General features: G+C 37.7%; 2 protein-coding genes across 7 annotated transcripts; one reads left to right on the top strand and one right to left on the bottom strand.

The window, feature by feature from the left end:
• Window positions 1–24,546, bottom strand: LOC108142487 (ecotropic viral integration site 5 ortholog). 4 transcript variants are annotated; one of them, XR_001774299.2, is made up of 10 exons: window positions 24,035–24,546; window positions 7,529–7,952; window positions 5,754–6,789; window positions 5,410–5,524; window positions 5,150–5,167; window positions 3,871–4,538; window positions 3,682–3,799; window positions 3,516–3,614; window positions 2,364–2,652; window positions 978–1,065 (listed from the first exon to the last, which is right to left on the bottom strand). XR_001774299.2 is itself a non-coding variant. In XM_017266373.2 (9 exons), the coding sequence occupies exons 2-9, from the start codon at window positions 7,758–7,760 to the stop codon at window positions 928–930; spliced, it is 2,424 nt and encodes an 807-aa protein (XP_017121862.1). In that variant the 5' UTR covers window positions 7,761–7,952; window positions 24,035–24,545; the 3' UTR covers window positions 1–927. The 4 variants fall into 4 exon arrangements, 2 of the variants coding, with proteins under 2 accessions (XP_017121862.1, XP_017121863.1); XM_017266373.2 differs by lacking the exon at window positions 2,364–2,652 and having other exon boundaries at window positions 1–1,065; window positions 24,035–24,545; XR_001774300.2 differs by lacking the exon at window positions 5,150–5,167.
• LOC108142489 (sphingosine kinase 1) lies at window positions 11,717–15,914 on the top strand. Of its 3 annotated transcripts, none has more exons than XM_017266376.2 (2): window positions 11,717–11,815; window positions 12,799–15,914. In XM_017266376.2, exon 2 carries the CDS (start codon window positions 12,869–12,871, stop codon window positions 14,804–14,806), a length of 1,938 nt encoding a protein of 645 aa, XP_017121865.1. In that variant the 5' UTR covers window positions 11,717–11,815; window positions 12,799–12,868; the 3' UTR covers window positions 14,807–15,914. The 3 variants fall into 3 exon arrangements, with proteins under 3 accessions (XP_017121865.1, XP_017121864.1, XP_017121866.1); XM_017266375.2 differs by having other exon boundaries at window positions 11,734–11,883; XM_017266377.2 differs by lacking the exon at window positions 11,717–11,815 and adding an exon at window positions 11,918–11,973.
• Window positions 24,547–24,748: the final 202 nt, after the last annotated feature.

Here is a 24,748-nt window from a genome sequence, read left to right as displayed (position 1 = left end):
GGCCACGCTTGTTACTTTGTCTTTCGCACTTGGTTTTATTTTACTTTAAAGTTTAAATTGGTTTAGCTTACTATACGAGAGTTACAAAATTCATTCCAGACAAATGTGTGTATGAGTGTTAATATCATTCTACGGGGATGAAATCATAATACAAATCATATGACGAAACCGAAAAATGAGTACACTTTAAAAAGTCGGCGCATTGATTAAAAACGTTTTCTTCGCCTGGCCAAAGAACAATTTGATTCGCTTAAAACTTACATTAAAAGTGATTCACAGGATGCTTGGTTAGGGAAATGGGTTCTTGGGGGTATACATAAAATTCATTGCTTTGCGCATATGTGCTATATATCTAGGGGATATCCAAATGCCAAATGCCAATCACCTATCTGCAATCCATCGCATCGGATCAGTTGCCATCGATCAATGTACAGGGGTTGTAAAATACTCACAATATCGTTTCAATTAGGATTTAAAATAAATAAATATGAGTGTGTTTCGAGTGTAAAACATAACAGTAATAAAGTTATTGCCAAAAAAAAAAAATGTAGATACAAATAATCATACTAAAATATGCATATCATAATAGTTAAGTCTAACCGAATATTAACATAAATAAAATAGTATTGTAATGGGATTGCAACTATTCTGCTCTCTCCTCCTCGATCCTTAATTAACTTGCTGTGCCCGATGCTGATGCTCCATCCGATTCGTTCCTTCTTTGTGATCACAGGCCTGCCCTTACATATATATCAATGATGCATATATATATAAATCGGCTTCAGCTCGCTTCCCCATATACTTATGGGTGTATCCTGTACTGCCCTGATTTTTCTCTCCCCTCTCACTCGCTGCTATTCTCCTGGTTGTGGTTGTGTTTGTGGTTCTTATTTGGTGAGGATCTGCTGGATCTGGTCGATCTCTAGGTTATGTCGACAGCTCCGTACTCCCGCGCCTCACCATATTCAGATCGTTGAAGTCGATCTCGGTCGATTCGATCGATTGGATCGATGAGCTGCGCAGTTTTGTGCCCGGATATTTGCCACGACTCTTTAGCGCCGTCAGCTATAGTAAATCAAAAGGTTTCATTAGTTGAAAGTTCTTTTAAATATTATTTAAAAAGAAATAGTTCAAAAAAAAAACATATTTACAATTACAAGGCCAAAGCAATTATTGAATTTTGGTCATGCGGCTAAAATATGCAAAAGATTTCTCTTTAAATAAAATTAGACTTTATCATATTTAAGTAAAATATGTTGAGAACAGAACTGATTTGAATTCTTCAAAATAAATTTGATTGACAATTTTCAATAAAATATCTAAAAAAATATGCCTATAAAAACCGCCATTAATTGCTTTACTTAGTAATTTAGAAATAAGAAAAACATAGATCTGGTTAAACAGAGATCTGATTAAAGTGTTCGTGTACAGAAACGTGTCTTAAATACCTTATTGATTAGTTGCTATGAATATGTCTGTTAGATAAGAAGGCATGCAAGCGTGCAGAAAATTAATAACATTACAAAACGCATTTCTATAAATCACAGGTCTAGAAACGTTTCCGCAGGGACTAAAACGTCTCAATTAGAAATCTAAATAAATAATCCAAAGCTGATGGGAATTTTATGGCAAGGCCAAAACGAACTCGTGTCAAAACAGCATCAACTGATGACAGGTACTCGTGTCAAGACCAACGATCACAATACGTCATCACAAGTATGCAAAACAAACAACAGCGAAGATTGATTAAAATCAGGCAATTTCAATGGCAACAACTAGCATCCGATGCATTCAATCTTAGAACGAATACGAGTGAAGTCATTGACCCATACAAAAAATAAAGCATAGAACAGAGGCAAAGTTTTGCTAGATCGGAACTAGAACAACTTACAGATTAGGGTTTGAGAATAAGCTCAAAGCTAGTAAAAAGCTTTGTGAATTAAAAGACCATTACACTGGGCAGCAAAATTAATGTATATCTATTACCAAATATACTTATAAATGTTTACTATGGTATAATTTATATTATTTATGCTGTTTAAATATTTTATAAAAGCAAAAACAAATTTTTGAATATTTTGAATGCTCATTTTTGTTTATGAAAAGAAGTCACTATGAACAGAATTTCAGACAAGCTAATTTTTGTAATTTATAAACTACATTTTTTTTCCCTTGGAAACAATTTTTTATGATGTTGCCAATTGAATGATTCATGCATTTTCAAACTATGGAAAGGGGGTATAAACGATGGCGAGGGTCTAGAAGCTGTAGAACGTGCAAACTATGGAAAGTTAAGGTCAACGAACGCTACAAATACGCAATGCTTAAAAGTACTGAGATGCTTTGAGCAGTTTCATAGAGACCTGGGTAGTTGGTAGATTGGCCTGCTGCTTGAGGTTGGATTTTTAATGTTTTCGAGGGTTGTGTGTGTGTGTGGCAATAAAGATTAGAGGATAATTGTGGCTTCTTGACTTTCAAATTGGTTTTTTCGGTAGTTTGCTTTTATTAATTTTTGTTTTTTTTTTTTTTGGTAATTTTGCTCGTTTAATTTTGCTTTTATTCAATTGGTTTTCGTTTTTGGGTTGTGTTAAAATTAGTTTAGCTTATCCATTTCCACGGTTCAGTGTCGGGGCTGGTTATTGGCGTGGGATACTATATAGCAAAACCAACAACGCATTGTTTTTTTGTTTTTGCGTGTGAGAAAGAAATTCAATGAGAAATACCCGATTATTATCTTGGCTCACAGATGGGTTACGGAATGGGTTTTCAAAAGTAATCAAACGCAAAATAAAAGAAACAATAAAATCAAAGAATAGCGAAAACTAAAGGGTGTATACAGTGAAGCTTAGCAAACTCATAAGCCTGTTGATATGCCACAGTGAGCGAGCGCAACAGAATATAAAGAATTTTCTATACAAACTGTTTAACTTGTCTTTCATGTCAAATCTGAATGTTCTTACATGGTAAAAATAAATATATCAGTCAAAATACTGACTGTTCTGGGCAGGGATAGACCCTTTTAACTTACAATCACAATTTTTTTGGATATTGATATTGAATATCAGCATATGAACAATATTTACCTATGTTTTTGTTTAACTATATTATTTTTGTTTTATAATTTTTAAAATTAACATTTTTAGAATAGAATATATATAGAAGGTAAATATACAAAGGATTAAAACTCAATTTTATTTTATTTACTGCTGGTAAATTAAATACTTTCTGAGCCTCCAAGAACAAACAGATTTGACCTGAAGTTAACTAGCAAACAAAGCATATTTAAGGTGGCGCTCCTCCAAATTGGAAATATTACTCTGCTCTGGTCTTAGTCTGGTTAAGTCAGTTAGGTGAGTGATTGTTGAGTGGGTGTAAAGTGGGTGGGTGCGTGTTATTAGTGAATGTCTGCTGCTGCTGTTGCTGGCATTTGAATGAACTTAAAACGAAACCAAAACCAAATGCAGTGGGGGATTAGCGGCAAATGCTCTGGGCATCGAATGGCGTCCCTTGCTCACCTCCGCCTTCATGTCGGCCAGCCTGTCCTGCAGGTCGCGCACCTTATCCGAATCATCCAGATTGGCGCGCAGTTCGCCCTCGGCGAGCATCTCTGAGTTCTGTGATTATAAAGGGCAGGGTAGCATAAGTAAATATATAGAAAAAATAAAAGTATGTAGTGCTTACCTTGGTCTCTAGTCGTGAAATTTCCTGTTTCAGTTCGGCCACCGTTTGGCTCTGCTCGGTGAATTTGATTTTCACGTTCATCAGCTCATCCTTCATGCGAGATTCCAGATCCGAGTATCTGGAAATTGATTTTGGGATGCATATTATACACAAGTGCCACGTTTAATATTTAAATAAACGTGTGCTCACCTGTGCTGCTGTTCGCGCGCCTTGTTGGACATGTCCTTCTCCCTGGTCACGGCCATTTCGAGCTCCTCCTTGAGCTTCTTGTGCTCCTCGTCCTGCCGCCGCAGTTGATTGGTGGACACCTGGACCTGCGTCTCCAGCTCCATGACCTTCAGTCGCAGCTCCTTGAGCTCGGTGAGCGTCTCCATTTCGCGAATGCGTGTGGTCATCAGCTCCTCCTCAAGCTTCTGGGTGTGCTCGCTGCTCTTGGAGCTGTCGAAGAAGTTGGTCAGCAGCTTCTTGGGCGTGGAGTCCACGGCGTTGGTGGTGCGTTCGCTTTCGCTGCGCTGGTTCTCCGCCAGCTGTCGCTGCCACTGGCTGCTCAGCTCCTGCACCCGCTGCTTGAGGTCCTTCAGCGAGAGTGAGGCCTCCGCCTCGCGCAATTTGCTGGCAATCAGCTCGTCCTGCAGGTGGGCCACCGAATTGTCCGGCGTCGTCTCCCGCAGCGTCTTCTTGTCCTCCTCCAGCTCCTCCACCTTGGCCTTCAGGTTCCTGATCTGATCCTCGCTCTCGGCCAGACCCTGGCGCACTTTCACCAGCTCCTCCAGCAGACAGGAGACCATCTCGTCGCGCTGCTTAAGCGCCTCCTCCTTCATGCAGAGCTCGTCGATGGACGACTGCCGGGAGTTGTTCTAAATGGCAAGCAAGAATGGCATTAATTTAGACTGATTTATTATAAATTTATGTGGGTTTTGGGCATGCAGAGTGTGGGTGGTTAGCTATGATACAAATAAGTTTACTTGGGTTACACGCTCATTTACATATGTACTTATCCTACGTTATTCTTCGTTGCGTACTTAACTTGGTAAAATTCAGGAAAAATAACACTAAAGTTTAAAGCATTATTAAATTATATTTTATAATTTTCCAAAAAGGATTGATGTTATATGATTTATTAGCAATAAAATATTTTTGCAAGTTTTAATTTTGTATATGATTTATATTTAATGATAAATTGATACTAATATATATGAATTATATTTAAAAACAAACACAACTAATTGAATAAGGTTAATTTCTATAGTACAATGGCATAATAAATGAAGATGGAAGAAGCCCAGAAATCGATATTATTGAAGAATTTCTGAGCCTATTGGTTACAAATACGAATATGTGTTTATATTTTCTATTTATGTATTTAGGGCAAAACAATAAACATGCAAAACAATCGAACGGCAGAGTTATTGTATTGTACATTCAAACTACAAAACGAGGTTGCGTGAGTGGCTCACGAGATACTTACGCTGTCGATGGATACATTCTGTATGGGATTTGAGTATTTATTTTCATTTTTTTTTTGTTTTTTTTTTTCGGATTAAAGCGAACATTTTTGTGTGTGTAATTTGAAGCACCACAACCATAAGAAATCAAATAAAATAGAAAAGAATACAGAAGATTAGCAACAGATTCCGTTTTAGTTACAGGACACATGACCGAGACATTGGGGTCGGGGATCGATGTATTTGAGGGATGAGTTCACGGAGATGGCCACAATATACTCACATTCTCCTGAAGGCGAAGACTCAAGCCGCGGACCTCCTCATTGGCGTTTTCCAGCTGATGGGAGACCTCCAAATAAGAGCGCCGCAATTGCATCAACTCTGTTTGAATGGCATAGCTGGAATATAATACAAATCAAGTATATAGTAAATTAAGTAATATGTACTAATAATCAACGCACTGTCAAATCTTTTTAACAAACACTAATTAACTTTGCTACATTATATTCTACAATAACAACATTAAGCTGATTTGTTAAGATAAGTATGATGGTTACAAAGGCGCCAATTGGAGAAAAACTAAGAATTTCTTAAACTTAACCAATCACCTTAGTTAGAGATCTTTACCTAGTTTCCTCTTCCTCAGCTCTGGAGACTTGGCCGCGCACCAGGCGATCCGCGAGTTCGGCACTTTCGGCCTCGAGCAGCTCATTGCGCTGCTTCAGCAGGCAGTTCTCGCGTCTCAGACGCCGCAGCTCGGCCATCTCCTCCTGCTCCTTCTTCTTGAGGTCCTGGTACTCCTTCTCCATCTTCTTCATGCGCTTGGTGTTCAGCTTGAGGGAGTAGGCCAGATTGAAGAAGCCCTCGACGTCGGCCTCGACGCGACCGGGCAGCTCCTTCTGGAAGAACTTCAGCATGGCCTCCATGTCCAGGCAGAGCAGCGTTTCCTTGCCGGTGAGGAGCAGGGCCAGGGCCACCTTGAAGATGAACTCCATGCCCTCGCTGAGGAAGACGTCCATGATGCGGCATGAGAGATTGACATTCAGGGTGGTGGTGTACAGGGTGAGGAACCAACTGGAGGCGTACATGGTCGTCTGGAAGCCCTGCTGCTGGAAGTGTATGTGCATGTCGGGTATCTGCTCCTGCACCAGGTTCTCCAGCTGGTACATGCACAGACCAAGCTCCGACATCGACGGCTTGAACATGTGCCGCATGCGATGCTGCTTCATGATCTGCACGAGCACGGCGAAGGCCTCCTCCTCGGGCATTTGCATCAGCAGCAGTCCGACAATGAAGCCGGATCCCTGGCAGTAGCCCACCTCGCGATCGTGCAGCGAATAGGCCTTGATCACGTTGAACAGGGCCTCCTGGCCGGGTCCGTCCTTCTCCTTGAAGAACTCCACCTCGGGATAGGTGCGGGCAATGTCCCGCCGGATCACCTTCTCGCAGGCACTGGTTGCCTTGATGTATTCCGCATACTGTTTCTTGTCCGCCTCCGCCGCTCCGCTCAGCTGCTGCCACACGATCGCCCGAAAGTGGTGCGGAATTCCGCGGCGCACCAGCTCACCCACGCAGGGATTCTTGCGCTTCAGAGCTCCCTCCCAGTCGTTCAGGATGGTGGCCCACGTCGTCCAGGTGTCCTCCTCCGCCACCGAGTTGCCACCTGTAAATACGATACTTGTTACTCATCGAGTTCTATTTATTAAGCAAGTAAATACATTATTAACTAATTACCCAAGTAAGACATAACTCTTTTGTTATTGAATAAATTCCTATTAACTACGATTTTTATTTATATTTATTTATCTATCTATCAGAACAGTGTATATTTGGTCATCGATTTTTGTCAGAATCTGATTTAACATTAGTCACCTAGTCACAATACAGCTACCAAACGAAATTCCTTATCGATAATATCTTTTAAAATGGATTTTGCCATAGAATGATTACGCTATAATTATTTTTGCTATAATAAAAATGTTTTTAAGTACTGTTCTAAGCTCAATCTTTTTATTAACACGACTTAGTATTTAATAAATAATTAACAAATAAATGTATTATTTCCTGACCGAAAACATAAAGGGTAATAATCTTAGACCTTTTTTAAATCTACTTATTTAAAGCGTATTAAACACTATCAACATAGAGTAGTAATTGACTTTATAATAATAATAATATTTTGTGTGGTACTAAAATTATTAGCTTTTAACAATGATAATGACAATAATATTATTTAAGCTGAAGACTTGGATGTATATCGTTTACATAGTTAAATCGTTAGGCATAGATTCCGACATTGGTTTACAAATATTAAAAGCCTTAAACTAAAATATCACATTAGTAAAAACAAGAATACTTCTTGCATTATTTAATTTTTGGATGCCATTGTACAGAATACTTACTCGACGTGAGGCTGATCTGACTCGTGTCCGAGTTCTTGCGACTGTGCGTGGAGTGCAGAGAGTTGAGGGACTTGGCATCGCTCTCGATGAGCTTGTTGGCCGCCTCCAGCTTGGCCAGCAGATTCATCTCGGAGGTGGGCAGGTTCTCTTCGCCGGGAAGTGCGCCGCCCTTCACGTCCATTTTCGCTTGGCTCTCGGCTGATGAGGCAGTGATCGTTGTGGTCAGGGTCATCTTCTGACGCAGAACGACGATCTCCGATCTCAGTCTATACTCCCTGCTGAAGTTTAAGTCCCTGGGTTACGTTACGCTGCCTAGATCTCGATCGTTGCGAACTGTGATGCCCGATGCCCGATTCGCGATCCGCGATGATTAATCCCTTGCTGATTTTCCTAAGACCGCCACATGATGCTCCCAGTTCGCACACTGTATGTACAAGAAAATACAATCTTTAGATCATTGATATATTAATGATAGATAGTAAGTAGCGAAACTGAAGTTACCGGATTTCGAGAGACCAGTGAAATGAACTCCTCTCGAGATCTGGCATGTGCCACATAATGGAAATACTACAAAATATATAAAACAAATAGAAGCGAGTGCAAAGTATTCCAGTCTGTTTGCCAGCCTCTGTGTTTTTTGTTTTTCTCTCGTTCTGTTTATTATTCGTGCGCCCTACAAAACCCGTGCTTATAAAGGGGGTTCGTGGGGGGACGGGCGGACCTGCAACTGAACAATGGAAAAAGCTGTCAGGGCTTTCTGTTGATTGCCTTGGCGACTATTTCTTCCGAGCGGGTATATTCAACTCTTTCACGCAACTAGATCAAGTTTAACTTTCCTCTTTTTCACTCTCAGTATTAAAAAAAAAAATTCAAACCAAAAGTAGGGTAGATAAGTGATCAAAATAAAAGAAGAAAGTATTGCAAACACTATCAAAACAAGTGTTGATTGAAATTTATAAAAAGAAAATTTTAGAAAACAGTTTTAGAAGATTTAAGAGTAAAAAGAAAGAATTAAATTAAATGCAAAAATGGTTACTGGTCACATCAAGTGTTAATGATTTTTGTGAGCTTACTGTACTTATAAAAAAAAAAAAAAACAATCGCCAAAGAGAGCCCCATTTTGTATCAAGAATTTTTGACTTTTCTAGTTCTCTCGGCAAAAACAAAAATAAATCCAGAGGAAGTTCGAACTTGTTAAAAGCAAAACTGTTATCAATTTGGAGAGAAAAAGATTGCCGAAGACGGTTGGAGAACAATAATAGACGCAGTGATGTTTATATTAGATTGGTAATACAATAACTTTGTCTTTTTACTCTGTTGGTGTCTTTTGATAAGTTACACATTCCAGCGATTTGTGATTTTATTCTCCACTGATCAATCAGTTCGATTTTAATGCAGTAGAAAGACTGCGGAGTTTGTTGTTTTGATTTTGGTGAAGCAACGTCAGAACGACTCTCATATCGCATTTGTTATACTCTAAAATTCTTGTCGTAGTTATTACTTCTATTAATCTGACATTCCCCATTACCCAATTCTAAGAAACGGAGTAATGTACCTTTGAACATTACATTTTATCAACTTTTATTGCATGAAGTGATGTATGATTTATTTATGGGAAGTATGGCATGATCTTATCTAAAGGGATCAAAATTTAAATTTATATGGCTTTGCTGATAAATAAAGTTGTCATCTATAAAAAAAAATGCAGTTCCATTTTTCACGCCTTACTTTTTGTATTTATTTCATCAGAATTTGATAAGACGTTTGCACTATAATTTTGTAAAAAGGAAAATGTTCCGAAAATACCTCTATTAAGGTGTACTATTTTTGTTTTATACATTTAATGGATACACTGGCAGTCCATCATTTAGTGTTAACCCCCAATAGTCCCCTATAATACATCTGTCTATATCTGGAGGCACTCTGAGCCGCCTTTGGGTTGGCGTCTGCCTCCGTCTGGCCATTATCTAATGGATTCTTCTGGCCAGACAATGCCGCACCCCTCCACTTGGCCCCTGCCTTCAGAAAGCTGCTCCTGCTCCAGCCGGTTTCAATACAATTGAAAGGCAAAGTAAATTCAAATAGATATGTAGGTCAGGAAACGATAAACAAGCCAGTGAAATACGGTTTTTCGTGAGCAAGTGCATACACATGGTTGGTGTCTATTTATACATAGTATATATGGAATTTGTATGATGCAGTTAGTAACCACTTGAGTGGTTCCCTTTTCAAATGATAAATCAAAGTTTTTAAGACTAATGAACGAGTTATAATTACCAAGAGGGGGTCTTGTAGTCTTGCCTCTGTGTCTGCATTCGTTTTGTGGTCTGATTCACTTAGGTGCGAACGCTAAACCTTCCATGAATCAGACAGTCAAACGTTTTAAACCCATTAAAAATTCCACTTTGGCGTGTCTTCTATTACAAGGCGTATCTCTCAATTTAACTACAGTAAAATACAGCAAGGTAAGTCACTTGCGTCAATAATGCTGGTAATAGGTGTGCTTAAAATATATATATATAAAAACCTTTGTTTTTATAAAAACATTTTTATTGGCTATTTTTAGGGGTTTGTTAAAACTATCGTATGTTTAAGAAAAAAGGAAAACAAAGGCAAGGCAAAGGTGCGTTTGTTCTTATTAAAAAACAAATCCAAGAACGGAAATATTATCGTTGGCATGTATTTATTGTTTCTTTTATATATTTGGCCATAACTCTTATCATTCTTATAATTTGTTTACGTTAAAAACAATTCTAAATTTACATACATGAATAAGGAATTTAATTTTTTAAAATTTTAAAATCGACATTCTTAAATATACAAATGGTGTGTCATTGAAGAATAAAAGGGTTGAAAAAACATGTTTAAATTTATTAGCGAATGAGTACATTTTTATTGATAATATTAAATGCTGTTTTGGTGCATTCATTTTCGTTTCTTAGTCCCCACTGTATTTTGTATAGGTCCAAAAATGACCGTCAGCAATATCAACTACACTTTTACAATCTTCATTTCGTTTACTGATATCAACAAACGCGCAGTTTAAAAGCATATAGAAAATATTAAAAATTAGCTTTGTGCACCTGTCTGAAGCAAACAAAAAAATTTGATTATTCTAAGAAATTGCGATTTATTTATGGCAAAGCCCTTAAACTTATCAAGTAAATTCAAATCTAACACCTGGCAAGCGATTCTGCAGAAATGGGTATTTGGGTGTTTATTTTTTTTTTTTTTTGAAAAAACATTAAACGCGTAAAATGGGACATATCGTGCGAATTGTGATTGAATGAGTCACCAGGTGACAGCTATCATTGGGACATATGATAAGCGATAAGATCTGAAGACCAACATGACGTATACGCAACAGGTGCCGCAAAACCCCCACCCGCTGTATATTACTTACTTATCCCACGCAAAATGATCGATTAAACCAACAGAAAGGCCCTGGTGGGGTTAAGTGGTGTTTCATTGTCTATGTAAGCAAACAATTGCATTGTCGGTACATTGCTATTGCATGTGGCAGGTAAACTACAGTAGTCCTATAAATGGGCTATCCAAATTTCTGATTTGTTGAAAATTTGCAAAGCATTTTCCACTTTTATTGCATGCGGAACGCTATTACTACAGTGGTTATCCGAAATTATACATTTTTATATACTTTTATTAGATCACCAGAACTATACATTAAAAGAAGACCGCAAATGTTCAATTTATCAGGTACTCACTGTACCTTAGAGAGGGTGAAAAAATGCAACATTCTCATATCCCAAAAGGCAATGCCAAAAAGCTTTCGTTCCAAAGTCAAAGGCAAATTGTTCAATTTCACATCAGTACACTGAGAAAAGCTACATAACGCTTACAAGTAAATCGAATAAAAGTAATGAAAATAAATAAAACTATAATAGTGGAGCAGACAGTGGCAAAGATAAAGACATGGCAAAGGCAGCCAAAGGCAGTAATATCTCATCGATACGATACGTGGTGATTAGATTTCGACACAACAATAAACAAAAACAAAAAAAAAATAACAAAAAACAACAAGTGTGTGGGGTGTGCTTTTGTGTATGTGAGAAAGTAAAAGCAAAGTCAAAATCAAAAGCAAAGGCAAAGGCAAAGTCAACACCAACAGTAACAGCAACAGCAACAATGCAATCGTAAAACCAAATCTCCATTGAAAATAAGGTTAGTTCACCCTCGCGATTCCGAGTTTCAGTACGAATTGTCGTGTCAAGCGCACAGGAAGCGATCGCAACCCGGATCGGATTGGATCGGATCGGAGCCCCATATGTAATACATATACAACGCAGACTTTCGACGGTGAACAGCGTCGATCGCATGTGGACAAACAATTAAATGTAATGCCAAACAAAAATAGTAAATAGCGAGTCGCTGCGCGATAACGAGCCGAGCTATCAACAAAAAATAACCCTTCATTTAATTAAAACGTAAACATAACAATCTCTTGTTACTACCAACAAAAAACAAGTGTAAAAAATACAACTATTTTGATTGAATTGCCACAAATAAATAATTAAAAAGTTATTCACCCGCCCAAAGGGATTAAAAAATACGCTTTTAAAATCAAATAATATATAAAACTAACATTTTAAATTTATCATAACAAGTAACCTAAATTAACTTCAAAATAATACTCAAAAATCATAAGCAACATAGTCCACAAAAAATAAAACTAATCATTTTATGAGTGCTATCAAAATTATGAGCAACAAACTTACAGTAACAAAGAAAAATATTATTTGTAATATGTGGATTGTTGAGAAACACAGTGAAAAAAAATTAAACAATGGAAAAATTTTTTAAAGAAAGGAACTTAATCATTAACTGGTTTTTAAAGTCTACAAAAATAAAGAATACAATCAAATAAAGTCAAATATAAACAGGCCCTAAATACAATTTTTGTTTGCGTATTTAAGTGTTTGTTTTTACCATTCAAGTGAAATAATATAACAACCAATCGCAGAGCTTTCAAATTTCGACATAAATCCAAAGCAAATAGAAATAATTATATATAATTTGCTGGCATGAAAACCTGTTTACAAACTCCAATTTGACACAGATGGAACAAAACTTATAATAATAGTAAAAGTCGACGCACAATAAACACCGAAATAAACGAGTTTTCAAGTTGGCAATTATTTTATTTTTTGCAAACGCTCTTCTATTTTGTTTTTTTTTTTTTTTTTTGCACCACCTTATAACCATTGTGTTTTTGTGTGTTTTTTTGTGTTGTTTATTTTTTGCATGTGAAGACAAGGTCAAAGAAGCGCTAAAAGAAGAGGCAAAGACGAAATAGATATTCCAAAAAAAACCAACGAAATAATGACGGCCAACACAGCGACGTCGGAGGAAAATCTGCTGGGGAATGGTGGACATGCACAGGAGCCCTCCACGCCCACCTCGGATACCGAAATGGGCGGTGGCACTCCCCCGGAACTGAGCGAGATCTTTTTCGTGGACAACAGTCGCCGCAAGCACAGCATTAAAATCCAGGTTAAACTCTGCCCCGAAGGAGTTTACCTGCGTCGCGAAACGGACGCAGATGATCAAATAAACGAGCAACTAATAAGGATCGATGACATCATAGGATCTCGGTATGGTCCACGCCTTAAGAAACGAGCCAGGGGTGGCCTCAACTCCTGCCGGAATCCCAATGTGCCGGGTCAGGAGGCGGAACCCGAACCGGATAGCGATAACAGTGCCTATTTGTACATCTATGCCTATCTGAAGAAGGAAAAACCCCTAAGGCGTGTGCAAACCCTCAGGATTCTACGCTTTCGATCCAGCAATAACTACGATGTCAATCTCCAGACCGCAGAGCTATGGCATCATACGATCCGCAAACATAAGCGTGAAAACGGCAGCAATGCCCCCGCCGACTCGGGCAAACAATTGCTCATTCTACTCAATCCCAAGTCCGGCTCTGGCAAAGGTCGCGAGCTCTTCCAGAAACAGGTGGCCCCCCTGCTGACGGAAGCGGAGGCCCAGTATGATCTGCAGATCACCACACATCCTCAGTATGCCAAGGAATTTGTGCGCACCAGGAAGGATCTGCTGGAGCGCTATTCAGGCATTGTGGTCGCCTCCGGCGATGGCCTCTTCTACGAAGTACTCAACGGCCTGATGGAGCGCATGGATTGGCGCAAGGCCTGCCGAATGCTACCGCTGGGCATCATACCGTGCGGTTCGGGCAATGGTCTGGCCAAAAGTGTGGCCCATCACTGCAACGAACCGTACGAGCCCAAGCCCATTCTCCATGCCACCTTGACCTGCATTGCCGGCAAGAGTACGCCCATGGATGTGGTCAGGGTGGAACTGGCGCCCCAGGATAAGCACTTTGTGATGTACTCCTTCCTGTCGGTGGGCTGGGGTCTGATAGCCGACATCGATATTGAAAGTGAGCGCCTGCGATCGATTGGAGCGCAGAGATTCACGCTGTGGGCCATCAAAAGGCTTATAACCCTGCGAACCTACAAGGGCAGGGTGTCCTATCTACTGGCCAAGAACAAAAAAGATGAGGAGCCACCCGTGGAGGCAGCCAAAGAGGCTCGGGAAAATCCCAAAGAGGAGAAGAGACCCGCAGCAATACGTTCTTCTTTGCCGCTGAATGCTGGGGAATTTCGTGATTTACCCGAGGAAGATGAGGACGACCTCGATTCGGAGCAGTTTGCCGATGCCATATCCCTGGATCGTTCGGTCTATCGCCAGAATGCGGATAGCTGGCACTCGGCCATGTCGCGAAGAACTGCATACTACTCCCTCGGTGGACCCAGTCTGCGCTCCAATCGCAGTCGCTTGAGTGTGAGCCAGCGCATTGAGGCGGCCAACGCGGAATTTGCGGAGAAGGTGCCAACGGGCACCATTCCGGGACTGCAGGTGCCACTGCAGGGCACAGACGGCTGGGTCTGCGAGGATGGCGACTTTGTGATGGTCCACGCCGCCTACACTACCCACCTCTCATCCGACGTCTTCTTTGCCCCCGAATCCCGGCTAGACGATGGCCTCATCTACCTGGTGATCATTCGCAGTGGCGTGAGTCGCCATCAGCTGCTCAATTTCATGCTCAGTCTGAACACGGGCACCCATCTGCCCATCGGTGAGGATCCCTTCATCAAGGTGGTGACCTGCCGGGCATTCCGGATCGAACCGAACAGCTCCGATGGCATCCTGGTGGTGGACGGCGAACGGGTTGAATACGGACCCATTCAGGCGGAAGTAATGCCCGGCCTGGTCAATGTGATGACCACCAGTGGTCAGTAGTATTGTAGTAGTCTTTTAGAACTATCAGGCTACAAACTGTGCAATTACCCATTTGATAACAAACTACATTCAGTGAATGTCATCATTCAACAGCTTCTTTAAGTCGTATCCTCAAATGTTTAAACATAATCGAAGGTATTTTGTATGAGGCACTTTAAACTCTCAAAAGATATTTGTATCCAAGCTAAAACTTTTACGTTTACATTCAATGATTTAGCCAACCAAGCCTTTGTTTACATTCAGTGAATGTCTATGTCAACATTCAAAAGCTATTTGGACATATTTGTAAATTCTATAAAAATTATTCTATAAGAAACGGTGTTCAGAATGTCAAATAATCAAAACCTTTTTAATTCTATAATTTCTAAAACTATTGAATTTAAAAAATAATCCCACTTTAACCAATAATCCCATATATTTAGCAGTTTTAGGTAGTAAAATTGAACAAATTTCCGTTTTATTAGCAAAAAATCATTGCTTCCATCCGCCCATGTATCAACAAAAACTTCACAATATGCACTAAAGTAGTCTGTTAAGTTGGTTTAAGCCATTTTTTTTTTAATTGGTCGATAGTGTTAACTATTTTAAGAAATTTACGTAGACGAATAAAACAAATAAACGCTATAAAAATTGCTGATTATGCGGGTACAAGTTCTAACGGATTTTGGCAGGTGTTGTGTTGCCGTGGAATCGATTTATTTGGCCAGAAGTAAGCTTTGCAAATCCACAAGCCAACAATAAACGCGAATAATGGCGAATTCGTCGCCCATCCGGTTGCATGCCGATCTTTATCGATATCAGGCACCAAACTGGGGCCTTGAGGAGCCTCCGAAGCAACTACACGAAAGCAAATAGAAACCTGGTCGATGTTCAAGTGGTGGGGATACTTCATAATTGTGTTAATACAAACACCGATTGGCAAGATTAGCTCTGAAAAAAAGCTCGCAAGGGATTACGATAACACAACAAGACGAAAAATTAACACCTATAAACCATACATAACATTAAGCATCGATTTGGTTGGCGATGATAACACTAATTGTATTCAAAGTTCGTCGAGTTCATAGTTCATAGTTTGGAAAAAAATAAAGGTTTTTAAAAGGAAAAAGTAATTATTTTCATTTCATACTTTCAGAGGGGAAAAACATATTTCAAAAACAATTCCTTAAGAAAAATGATTTTAAAAAGAATGAAATGAAATGATTTTAATAAAGAAATATTTATTTAAACTGTACTTTTTTATTATTATTATTTTCGGTATAAAATTATTATTTATTTTAAATAAAGAGATATTTTAATGATGTCAGCTTTAATTTACAGTACTTTATCATATGACTTTCTGAAGTAAGAAACTTTAAAGTTAAATTAATAAAATTTCAAGAATGTCCTAAAGAAATTTCTTAATAATTTGTTTCAGTACAATGTAATTAACTAGCTTTTTATTTTCGTCTGTCGAACACGTCGTGTGGGATTATCTTTGACAGGTACTCAAACGAGTAAGGCAAATAAAACACTTTTATATAAATGCATTCGAAAATAGTAATAAAATCGAAGATAGAGCAAAGACCAATAGGTAAAACTGATAGTCACTCTTTTCGTGCGGGTTTCATTAATATTTGTCCATACTCGTTTATATAGACTCGTCTACTGCGGAACCATTGATAACACCTTTACCTCTTATCATTCACACACACACATAGAAGTGCTAGAAATAGAAACGAACCCAAGGCATACTTTTGGGCCACGCTAGACACTAATTTAAAAGAAAATTGGGTAAATGCTGGTAAAAGTTTTCGTTGACGTCACAAAGTCTAACAAGATATTTAACCTGATTTTAGATCAATGAAAATCGATAAGTAAGTGTGTCACATTGACTGCCATTCAAACTCGTCATACTTTTAGGCTGTCCAATTTTCGTTACAGTGCAAGCTCGCTGATTAAAACTTTTAGTTAACTTTTTTTATTTAACGAATTTGCTTAAACTGTTTGACGAATGCAAGGAATATATTGCCGCATTTATTTATTTTACCATTTTTAGACTCCCTAAAACAAAATTATCATACATAGTTACTATTTCTACACAAATGTAAGCAACATTTCGCTTTAAAAACTTACATATGTTTAAATTTAATTACATTAATATTTTTTTAATACCATTCCAAACCTAGTTTGTTTTAACATTTAATTTGATTTCTATTTTGCTAGATGGTTATTATATGTTTTCCTATTCTTTCACAGTTGCTCTTCAACTAGAGGCTACTGTACCATGTTAAGGTGTATTTTGGTGCTGAATTGGCAATTCTTAAACATTGTTTCATTGCCACTATCAATTCAATGCAAAGATAATTGCGACAGCAGCAAATCAAACGAAAATAATGCCAGCAGACAAGTGTACACATATATACCGAGAGAATAACGATAACTAATTGTAGTTACAGTCGGTTAACAGATGTTAACACTCTGCCAGCGGAACGATGAAACATACCCTCTGGAAATAAATTAATGAATCTTAATAGGAGAGAAAGAGAACTCTTTAAGTTTTCAGCTTAAACGATTGTAACCACACATGCCAGAGGGCAACATATATATATATATATATACATATAATTTTTTTTTGCATGGTCTATGAGTTGGGCCCCTTAATTATTAACGCCCACTGTGGGTTCTAAGACCTCTCAAGTTTCTACAGCCTTAAGCTTGAGTGCAGGCATATGAAAATATATAGGAGCATATGTGTACATATAATCTCGTGCTTACATATAGACTGAAGCACGCTCACATGTGTGTTGGCAGATATTTCTGCACTATTTCCAGTCTAATTCATTCATAAAAAGTTCTTCACATTTCGCCTTCTTCTTCGTTTGGAGTTGGTGGCTTTTTATGAGAATTGCTGGAAAAAAAACAGAATCGTTAACTCCAAGCCGACTCATGGTCTTAGAATTATATATGCAGAACCGTTAGACGTCGGCAACCCACAGATAAAATAAAAAATAAAGGCACCAACACAATTTCCGATTATTTTTAGGGTATTTTAATCCGACCGTTCGCTTTGTCGCAGGTAAACGTTTTCAACCCAATTCTGTGACTCATGGCATTTTAAATGTGGTTTTTAATATGCCCAAAACTTGTTTTCCTCTCACTTTCACTATAGAGATGATTTTTAACATATTTTAGGCTAAATTCTGTATTGAAGAACTTTTTAGGATTAATTTTTTTCAATTTTTAAGGCTGTAAATTATTGTTTCTCTATTAATATATGAAATTCAATACAAAATATAAAAACTATTGTCTTAAACAGAGAGTATAAAATATTCGTGCAAAATAATTATTAGTAAATGTTGTGCTAGCCTCATTGCAATGTTATTTTATTTTATCTCTGTGGTTCGCTTAAATTCTATATCTGCCGCGACCACAGTCACATCTGTTCGCTATCTTTTACAGGCTGATGCCATGCTGATGACCAATTTAAATGGACCGCACTGTACCAGGCGATTAGTCAGAAACCTGATGGTGAATGCTTTAGCTAATTTTTCACCCCGCGCCACCTCCTCTTTGACAACGACTTTCGAACAAATCACAATTTGCTCATTTGCTGTTTTTATTTTGTTTTGTTTCCGATTTGTGTTTGGCTTTATTTTTTTGCCGACAAAATGAATAATACATGGGTGACCGGGACGACGACAGTATTTAGCGGAGTTCATGTATTGTTTTGCTAATTTGCGCACGCACACATATCTGCATTTGCATCTGCATTTGCATTTGCATTTTTTAATGCATCTCGAGTCACGCCCCCGAGCCATATGCCTCTCCGTACAGTCGCATCCATCGCAATAAGGCACATACTGGCATTTCATAGATTAACCGGATCAATATTAGAGCGCAGCAAGAAAGGTCACATATGTTAGTCTGGCATTTCACAGTTCATAAAGCATGTAGGAAAAATCAATAGTTGCGTTTTAACTAAAATTGTATGTTTAACTAAAACACTTTAATGAATAAAAAAACTTGACCAACACTCAAGATTTTCATACAACCAATAGCAGCTTTAAGCAGTCTCTTTAACGAAATTCCCAATGGCTTTATGTTTATGTTATGAACTAATCCAGTGGGATGGCAAAGCCCTAATCATATGTCTGACCCGTATAAGAATGTTTCCTAATATCACAGCCAGTCTTTGTGTCCCCAATGTAATTTAAGCCCAATCATCAAAAATTCATGAATGCCACGCCCAGACCCCAAACCCCGCCCACTTGTATACACAGATACACACGGATACATATAGAACCAAGCCCTGAGTTGGCCAACTCTCATTAACCCAATTTGAATTGTTTGTTCAGTGGCTATCTCACTCCGACGCACTGCAATTGAGCCCTTGACAATGCTGTGACGTCAGCCACAGTAAACACCCGATAAGGCTGTTTTCTATGAAATCAACAAACTACACAAACATAATTATGAGAATAAACCATTCTTCTGTTTAACATTGAATTGATTTTGGTTGATACATTGGGAATATATACAATAAATTGTATTAATGTCAATGTCATTGAATTAATGTTTGCAATTACAAAAAACAAAAGCGCTGGCACGATTAAGGAAATAAAAGCCTAATCAAAATTTGTGGTTAAAAAGTTTTAACCCATTGAGGACCAAGCCCGCAAATTATGTTTGCCCCTTAACGAGCGACCACTGTACGGCCATGGTAATTAGAAAATGCATTTACCTGTCTGCTTACCACAATTAGTGGTAATGCTAATGTAATAACGTAAGTCCCAAGTGTCGCCCCAGCTCGAACTCAATTTCCCATTTATCGACTCGAATCCTAAACAAGTGAAAAACAAGTGCAGCAGAGCAACTGATAGGGCGCAGTACCCATTATAACCAGAAGCAGGAAGGGCGAAATAGAAACCAACGGGGGGAATAAGAGGCCCAGACGATAAGAATTCGACGATTTCTTCAATCAGTAGAAAGACGCACTCCGCTCGAGTACAATTTAAGATTTGAGAACAATGAAACTTTATCGCACGAATTGCACTTACAGCTGCAGCCAGATTAATAGGATTGGGGTTGGTCTACTAGAAAATATTCGATTTATTTGTTAATCTTTCTTACAAATTAAAAAAATTAAATGTTTTTGAGTTTTAATGAAGATAAATTTTGAATAAGAATTTATAAAACTTCAACAATTGACATTATTTGTTTTAAAATATTTTTTGAATTTTTTTTCAACATCAATTACACTATTATTTAAACCGCTTTTGTATGGTAAGAGGAGTGAGTAAAAGGGCGGCACGATGAAATAAAACCAAGTAAACTAAAAATATGAAACAAACGGAAAAAGCAGACGCAAAATGAAATTATGAAACACAACTCCCCTGAGTTTTTAGGCACCCCACGAGAGCACCGACTAACTCCCAACGCATTAACATAATTTATTCACAAAATGCTGCTGTATACTACTACTACACTCAGAAAAAAATATTGAGATAAGCCAGAATAATATGGCAATAATATACACAAGCAATTAGTTTTTTCAGCTGTTTATTTTTTGATACTTAGTGGGATGCTCATGATTTTTATTGAACTCATATCATCACATGCAAAGCATTGACCTTAAGGCTTAATCATTTTAATTAGCAAATAATAAAACAAATTTAAATGTCAAGTTGAATTACATAAAGGATTTTTACGACACGATTTAATCAAGACTGAATAGAATCAATACGATAACATTTATTATTGTAGTAATGCCATTGTTGTTTCAGTTGCTATTGGCTGAAATAAACATTTTCCCAGTAGCATTCACAAGTGCTCCAATAAAAAGTGTTTTCAGCGCAATATTTGAGTCGTTTTGGATTTCAACAGCGGCCAGAAACCGAAACCGAACTGAAAATGAAATGAAAACAGACGAAACTCCTTCAGTTCCGAGCCATAGTAAATAACAAAAAACGATATGTGTCTGCAATTGCTGTTGAATGACTGAAAAAAAAACTATATATATAAACCGGCAAATAAGCTCCAACAATCAGGAAAGAAAACTAGCTATAGATAAAAACCACAAAAAGTATGTAGTCGAAACTGTAAATTCATTTCTTCAAATCTGGAATTTTACCAAATACAGTAGGTATTGGCCAAAACAAAATAATTAAAATTTTTTCCTGCTCTATTTAATTGTGTGAAAATATACAGTTTTAAAAGTTTCACATCACAATCCAAAGTGAATACTATATTAATATTATGTGATAAAATAATAATAAAGTTTAATGAAAACAATGAATATGTCTTTTTGAAATTTCTTCTAACCAAAGTTAACTCGAATTAATGGGCATTTACTGTGGGATGAAATGCCAGCACGTCTGCGTAGAGATTGGCACACATATCGGTATCGCTTATACCGCTTCTGTTGTTAACTGATTTTCTACGCTTTGGGGCAGGTAAATCAGGTAAGTCTCCAGTTGGCCAAGTGGCCACAATACCTTGGCTCTGACTGTGGATGCTGATGCCGCCTCATTGTTGTTTGTTTCGATATTTCTTGGGGGGTTTTTGTGTGTATGTTGTTTATGTTGTGGAAGCTATTGCCTGAATTTTACATAACGGCACTTTTGGCGTCGCCAGAAAGGGACGGCAGACAAAGGAAGCTGCGCAATCGCAAGAGACGGCATGAGGTTGTCAATCTTTTTTAAAAACAACATTTAAGAGGAAACCACTAAAGACCGATAAAGTGTGGCTTCGCTAATTACTTATTTTGTTGAACCCAAAAAAAAGGGTTTAAAACCTTACCATTAATTAGTATTCAATTAAGGTAATTTGTTTTATTTAATGTTAATAATACGCATGTTTTACGATATGTCACTTTAAAATTGTATTTTATTATTACTTACACTTTCTTTTTAATAACTATGGAAATGCTTTCAAAAACATTAGTCTGTTAGGTTTCAAATTATAAAAAAAAATGTATTTTTTAAGATATTCAACCACATTTTTAACATTGTTTATTCATATTAAAATAAAATGTAGAAAAATATGTTTGGACTCCCCCGATTTTCTAGCGATCACTGTAATTTTCCAGTTGGCTTACTTAATTTGTGTTTAAGTATGGTTGCGCGAAAAAGTGTTGGCAACCGCTTTTTATGATCCGTTAAAAACTGTGTGTATATGAATATACCGAAAAAAGCAAAACAACGACGATAGGGAAACAGACTCAAGTGCAAATTATTTTTGACATATATATTTTCGCGGCTTTGCTGCGAAGGTCGATAGCTTGCGTTCCAAATGGGCAACATAATAACTAACAAACAAGCGCCAAAATATCATAAAACAATACAAATAATGAAACATGGCGAAAACACTTGAGCAGATAGTTGAAAAACCCGCTAAAAACAAAAAGAATTCCGATTTGAATAAGCCAAAAAAATGACTTGGTTTTTTTTTTGGCAAGAGACGACAGAATGAAGGCTATCCTGCTCCAACCTTCCCCAGATAATGACGGATGATACACCCACACCCACACTGTCTGCAAATTTATGATCATAATTAACATGACGATGACTTTCTGCTCCATGTGTTCCACTAGTTTTAATGCTCGTGATTTAAATAAATAGCACAACTGAAATTTGAATAAGCACGCAACATCTCCCCGCACACATACAAATATACTGGAGTACGGCTTGCCTAGTACAGCAGCGGCCAAAGGAGTAGCACTCCATGTCCAACAAGGCCTTCCTCAATTTTAACTTAAAACTTTACATTAATATATTTCGAATGTATATTTTAAGTCAAAGCCTTTAATAATCTGGTAGTAAAAAAGCAAGACCCGAATTTTTTTGGTTTTAGTTGTCTTTAAGATCACAATGTCTTTCAAACAAAGCTGACAGAAACCACCGAATTGCACGTATATTTAATCTACATGCGAAAGAAAACCAAAACACAAGGTTATCTTAAGCCGGCACAAGTTAACTTAACTTTAAGAAAATTAAAAAAAAAAAGTCTTGTAGGGTTCTTCTATTAAAACTCTATAATATTAAGAGCTTGTTTATAATGCAAAATAAATAAATGGTAAGTTTATAAAAAATTGTAGAATACTTTAACTTTCATTACCGATTATCTCAGATAACACGAACTCGGATAACAATACATTTTATATTATTTATCTTTATCTCAAGCACAAAAATAATTAACTATTTTACCCCAACTGTATGTCGCGTCTACGTGGGCCATGTGCAAGGTGGCAACGCTGCGTGCAAGGTGTCGTCGTGTTGGCAATGCGCAGGCGCAGAGAACGTCAGAGCAAGATGGAGCGATGCACAGTGGAAAATATAATTAAATCTGGCTTACAAAAAGTATTTCTTTACTTTACTAAAAGCTATGTTGCGAATTTTCGAGAAACTGTTTTTTGCATTACAAAGAAAAAAATTTTAAAACATTTTTCTTAAAATTATTTATTTTATTGTTGAGTTGCTTTTGGTGGCACTGATTGCATGTTTTTTTTAGGGATTGTGTACTGGTTCCATTAATTTTGTTAAATATTTTCCTGGCTTAATATTGGTTTGATTTTTTAGGGTCATTGAGTTGTTGAAGTTACAGATATGGAAGTTTAGCTGTACAGAATTCATAAATTGGTACTAAGTAGGACAAAATTAAAAAAAAAATGTAACTGCAAAATGTCTTTCAGAATTCTCCCACTGTATGGACCCACAAAAAGTGGGTGGAAAGTAAAGGAAGACAAGGTTACAACACAACAACAACAACTGGAGGGCAGCAGCTGATGTGGTGGGAGTGGAAAGTGGAAGAGGGAATGAGAAGTGAGAATGGGAAGTGGAAATGGGAAATGGGCAATGGAAATCGCAATAAGAATGGATATGGAAAAAGGAAGGGCAGGACTGCCCTGTTATCAATGTTGTTGTTTCCCAGCGAAGCTGCGAAGCGATGATGAACGATGATGAATGATGATGGACAATGGACGCTTTTAATTACATTAATGCGCGAAAATAAAGCATACAAAATTTGTACCAGTTTTTCTTTTGCTGCTTCGCTAATTTGTAAAAAAAAAAAATGAACAGCAGCAAAGTCACTAACACACTCGCAAGCCAAATGCCACACAGACAGCGAAAGAAAGTTTCTGTATTTTTTCTCACTCCATTTTTCGTTGATAATGTTTACATACACACGTAGTTTTTTTTAGAGAGGAACAACCAGACATAAAATATAAATAAAGATGCTGGAACTCACCTCTTCTTCTTCTTCTACTGTTTATTCCTCTGCCACTGTGAATGAACCGTTAGGCTGAAACAGGGGGTGGTGTTAGTGTGCTGTTGTTGTTGTTGCTGTTGCGGCAGCAACAAATTGCCGTTGTTTATTGTTTTTCCCTGTTTTGTTTGCAATTAGCAATATTTCTCCATATCCGATTAGATCGATTATTTGCGATCAATTCATATCCGATCGGGAATCGGTTGCATTAACTTTAAAATACTCGAAAATTTTGACGACACCTCCGAACTTTTTGCTGTAAACGTCACACACACATACACGCATACGCACACACCTCAGCCACAGCACTCGTTTTGTATTACGCTCTCTCTCACAGTCGTTCTTTTTGACTACATTTATTTACTATAATTTTTTTAGGGAGTACTTCAATTCACTCTTTTTATTCATCGGCCGAATATTGCACTGGAAAAAAATACAGCGTTCGATCGACGACGGAGAATTGACGAATGTTTTTTTTCGCCCACTGGCTAGGGATGGAACCAAAATCGATGTTCTTTCGATACCATCGATGTCTTCGCTACAACCATCGATGGCGTCGGAATATACCAAAAATATACCACTCAATGTGCATATCCTTGTCTGCAATTAAGCACAGACTCCAACCACGGGTATATATTGCACAGTGGGCAACGTTCCAGGACTAACATTAAATTAATTCTATTATTATTAACATAC

Source organism: Drosophila elegans, unplaced genomic scaffold, assembly GCF_018152505.1.
Source record: "Drosophila elegans isolate 14027-0461.03 unplaced genomic scaffold, ASM1815250v1 contig_149, whole genome shotgun sequence".
Classification (NCBI taxonomy): Eukaryota; Metazoa; Arthropoda; class Insecta; order Diptera; family Drosophilidae; genus Drosophila; species Drosophila elegans.
The sequence above is the reverse complement of the archived record's forward strand: the minus strand, read 5'-3'. Positions and strand labels throughout refer to the sequence as shown.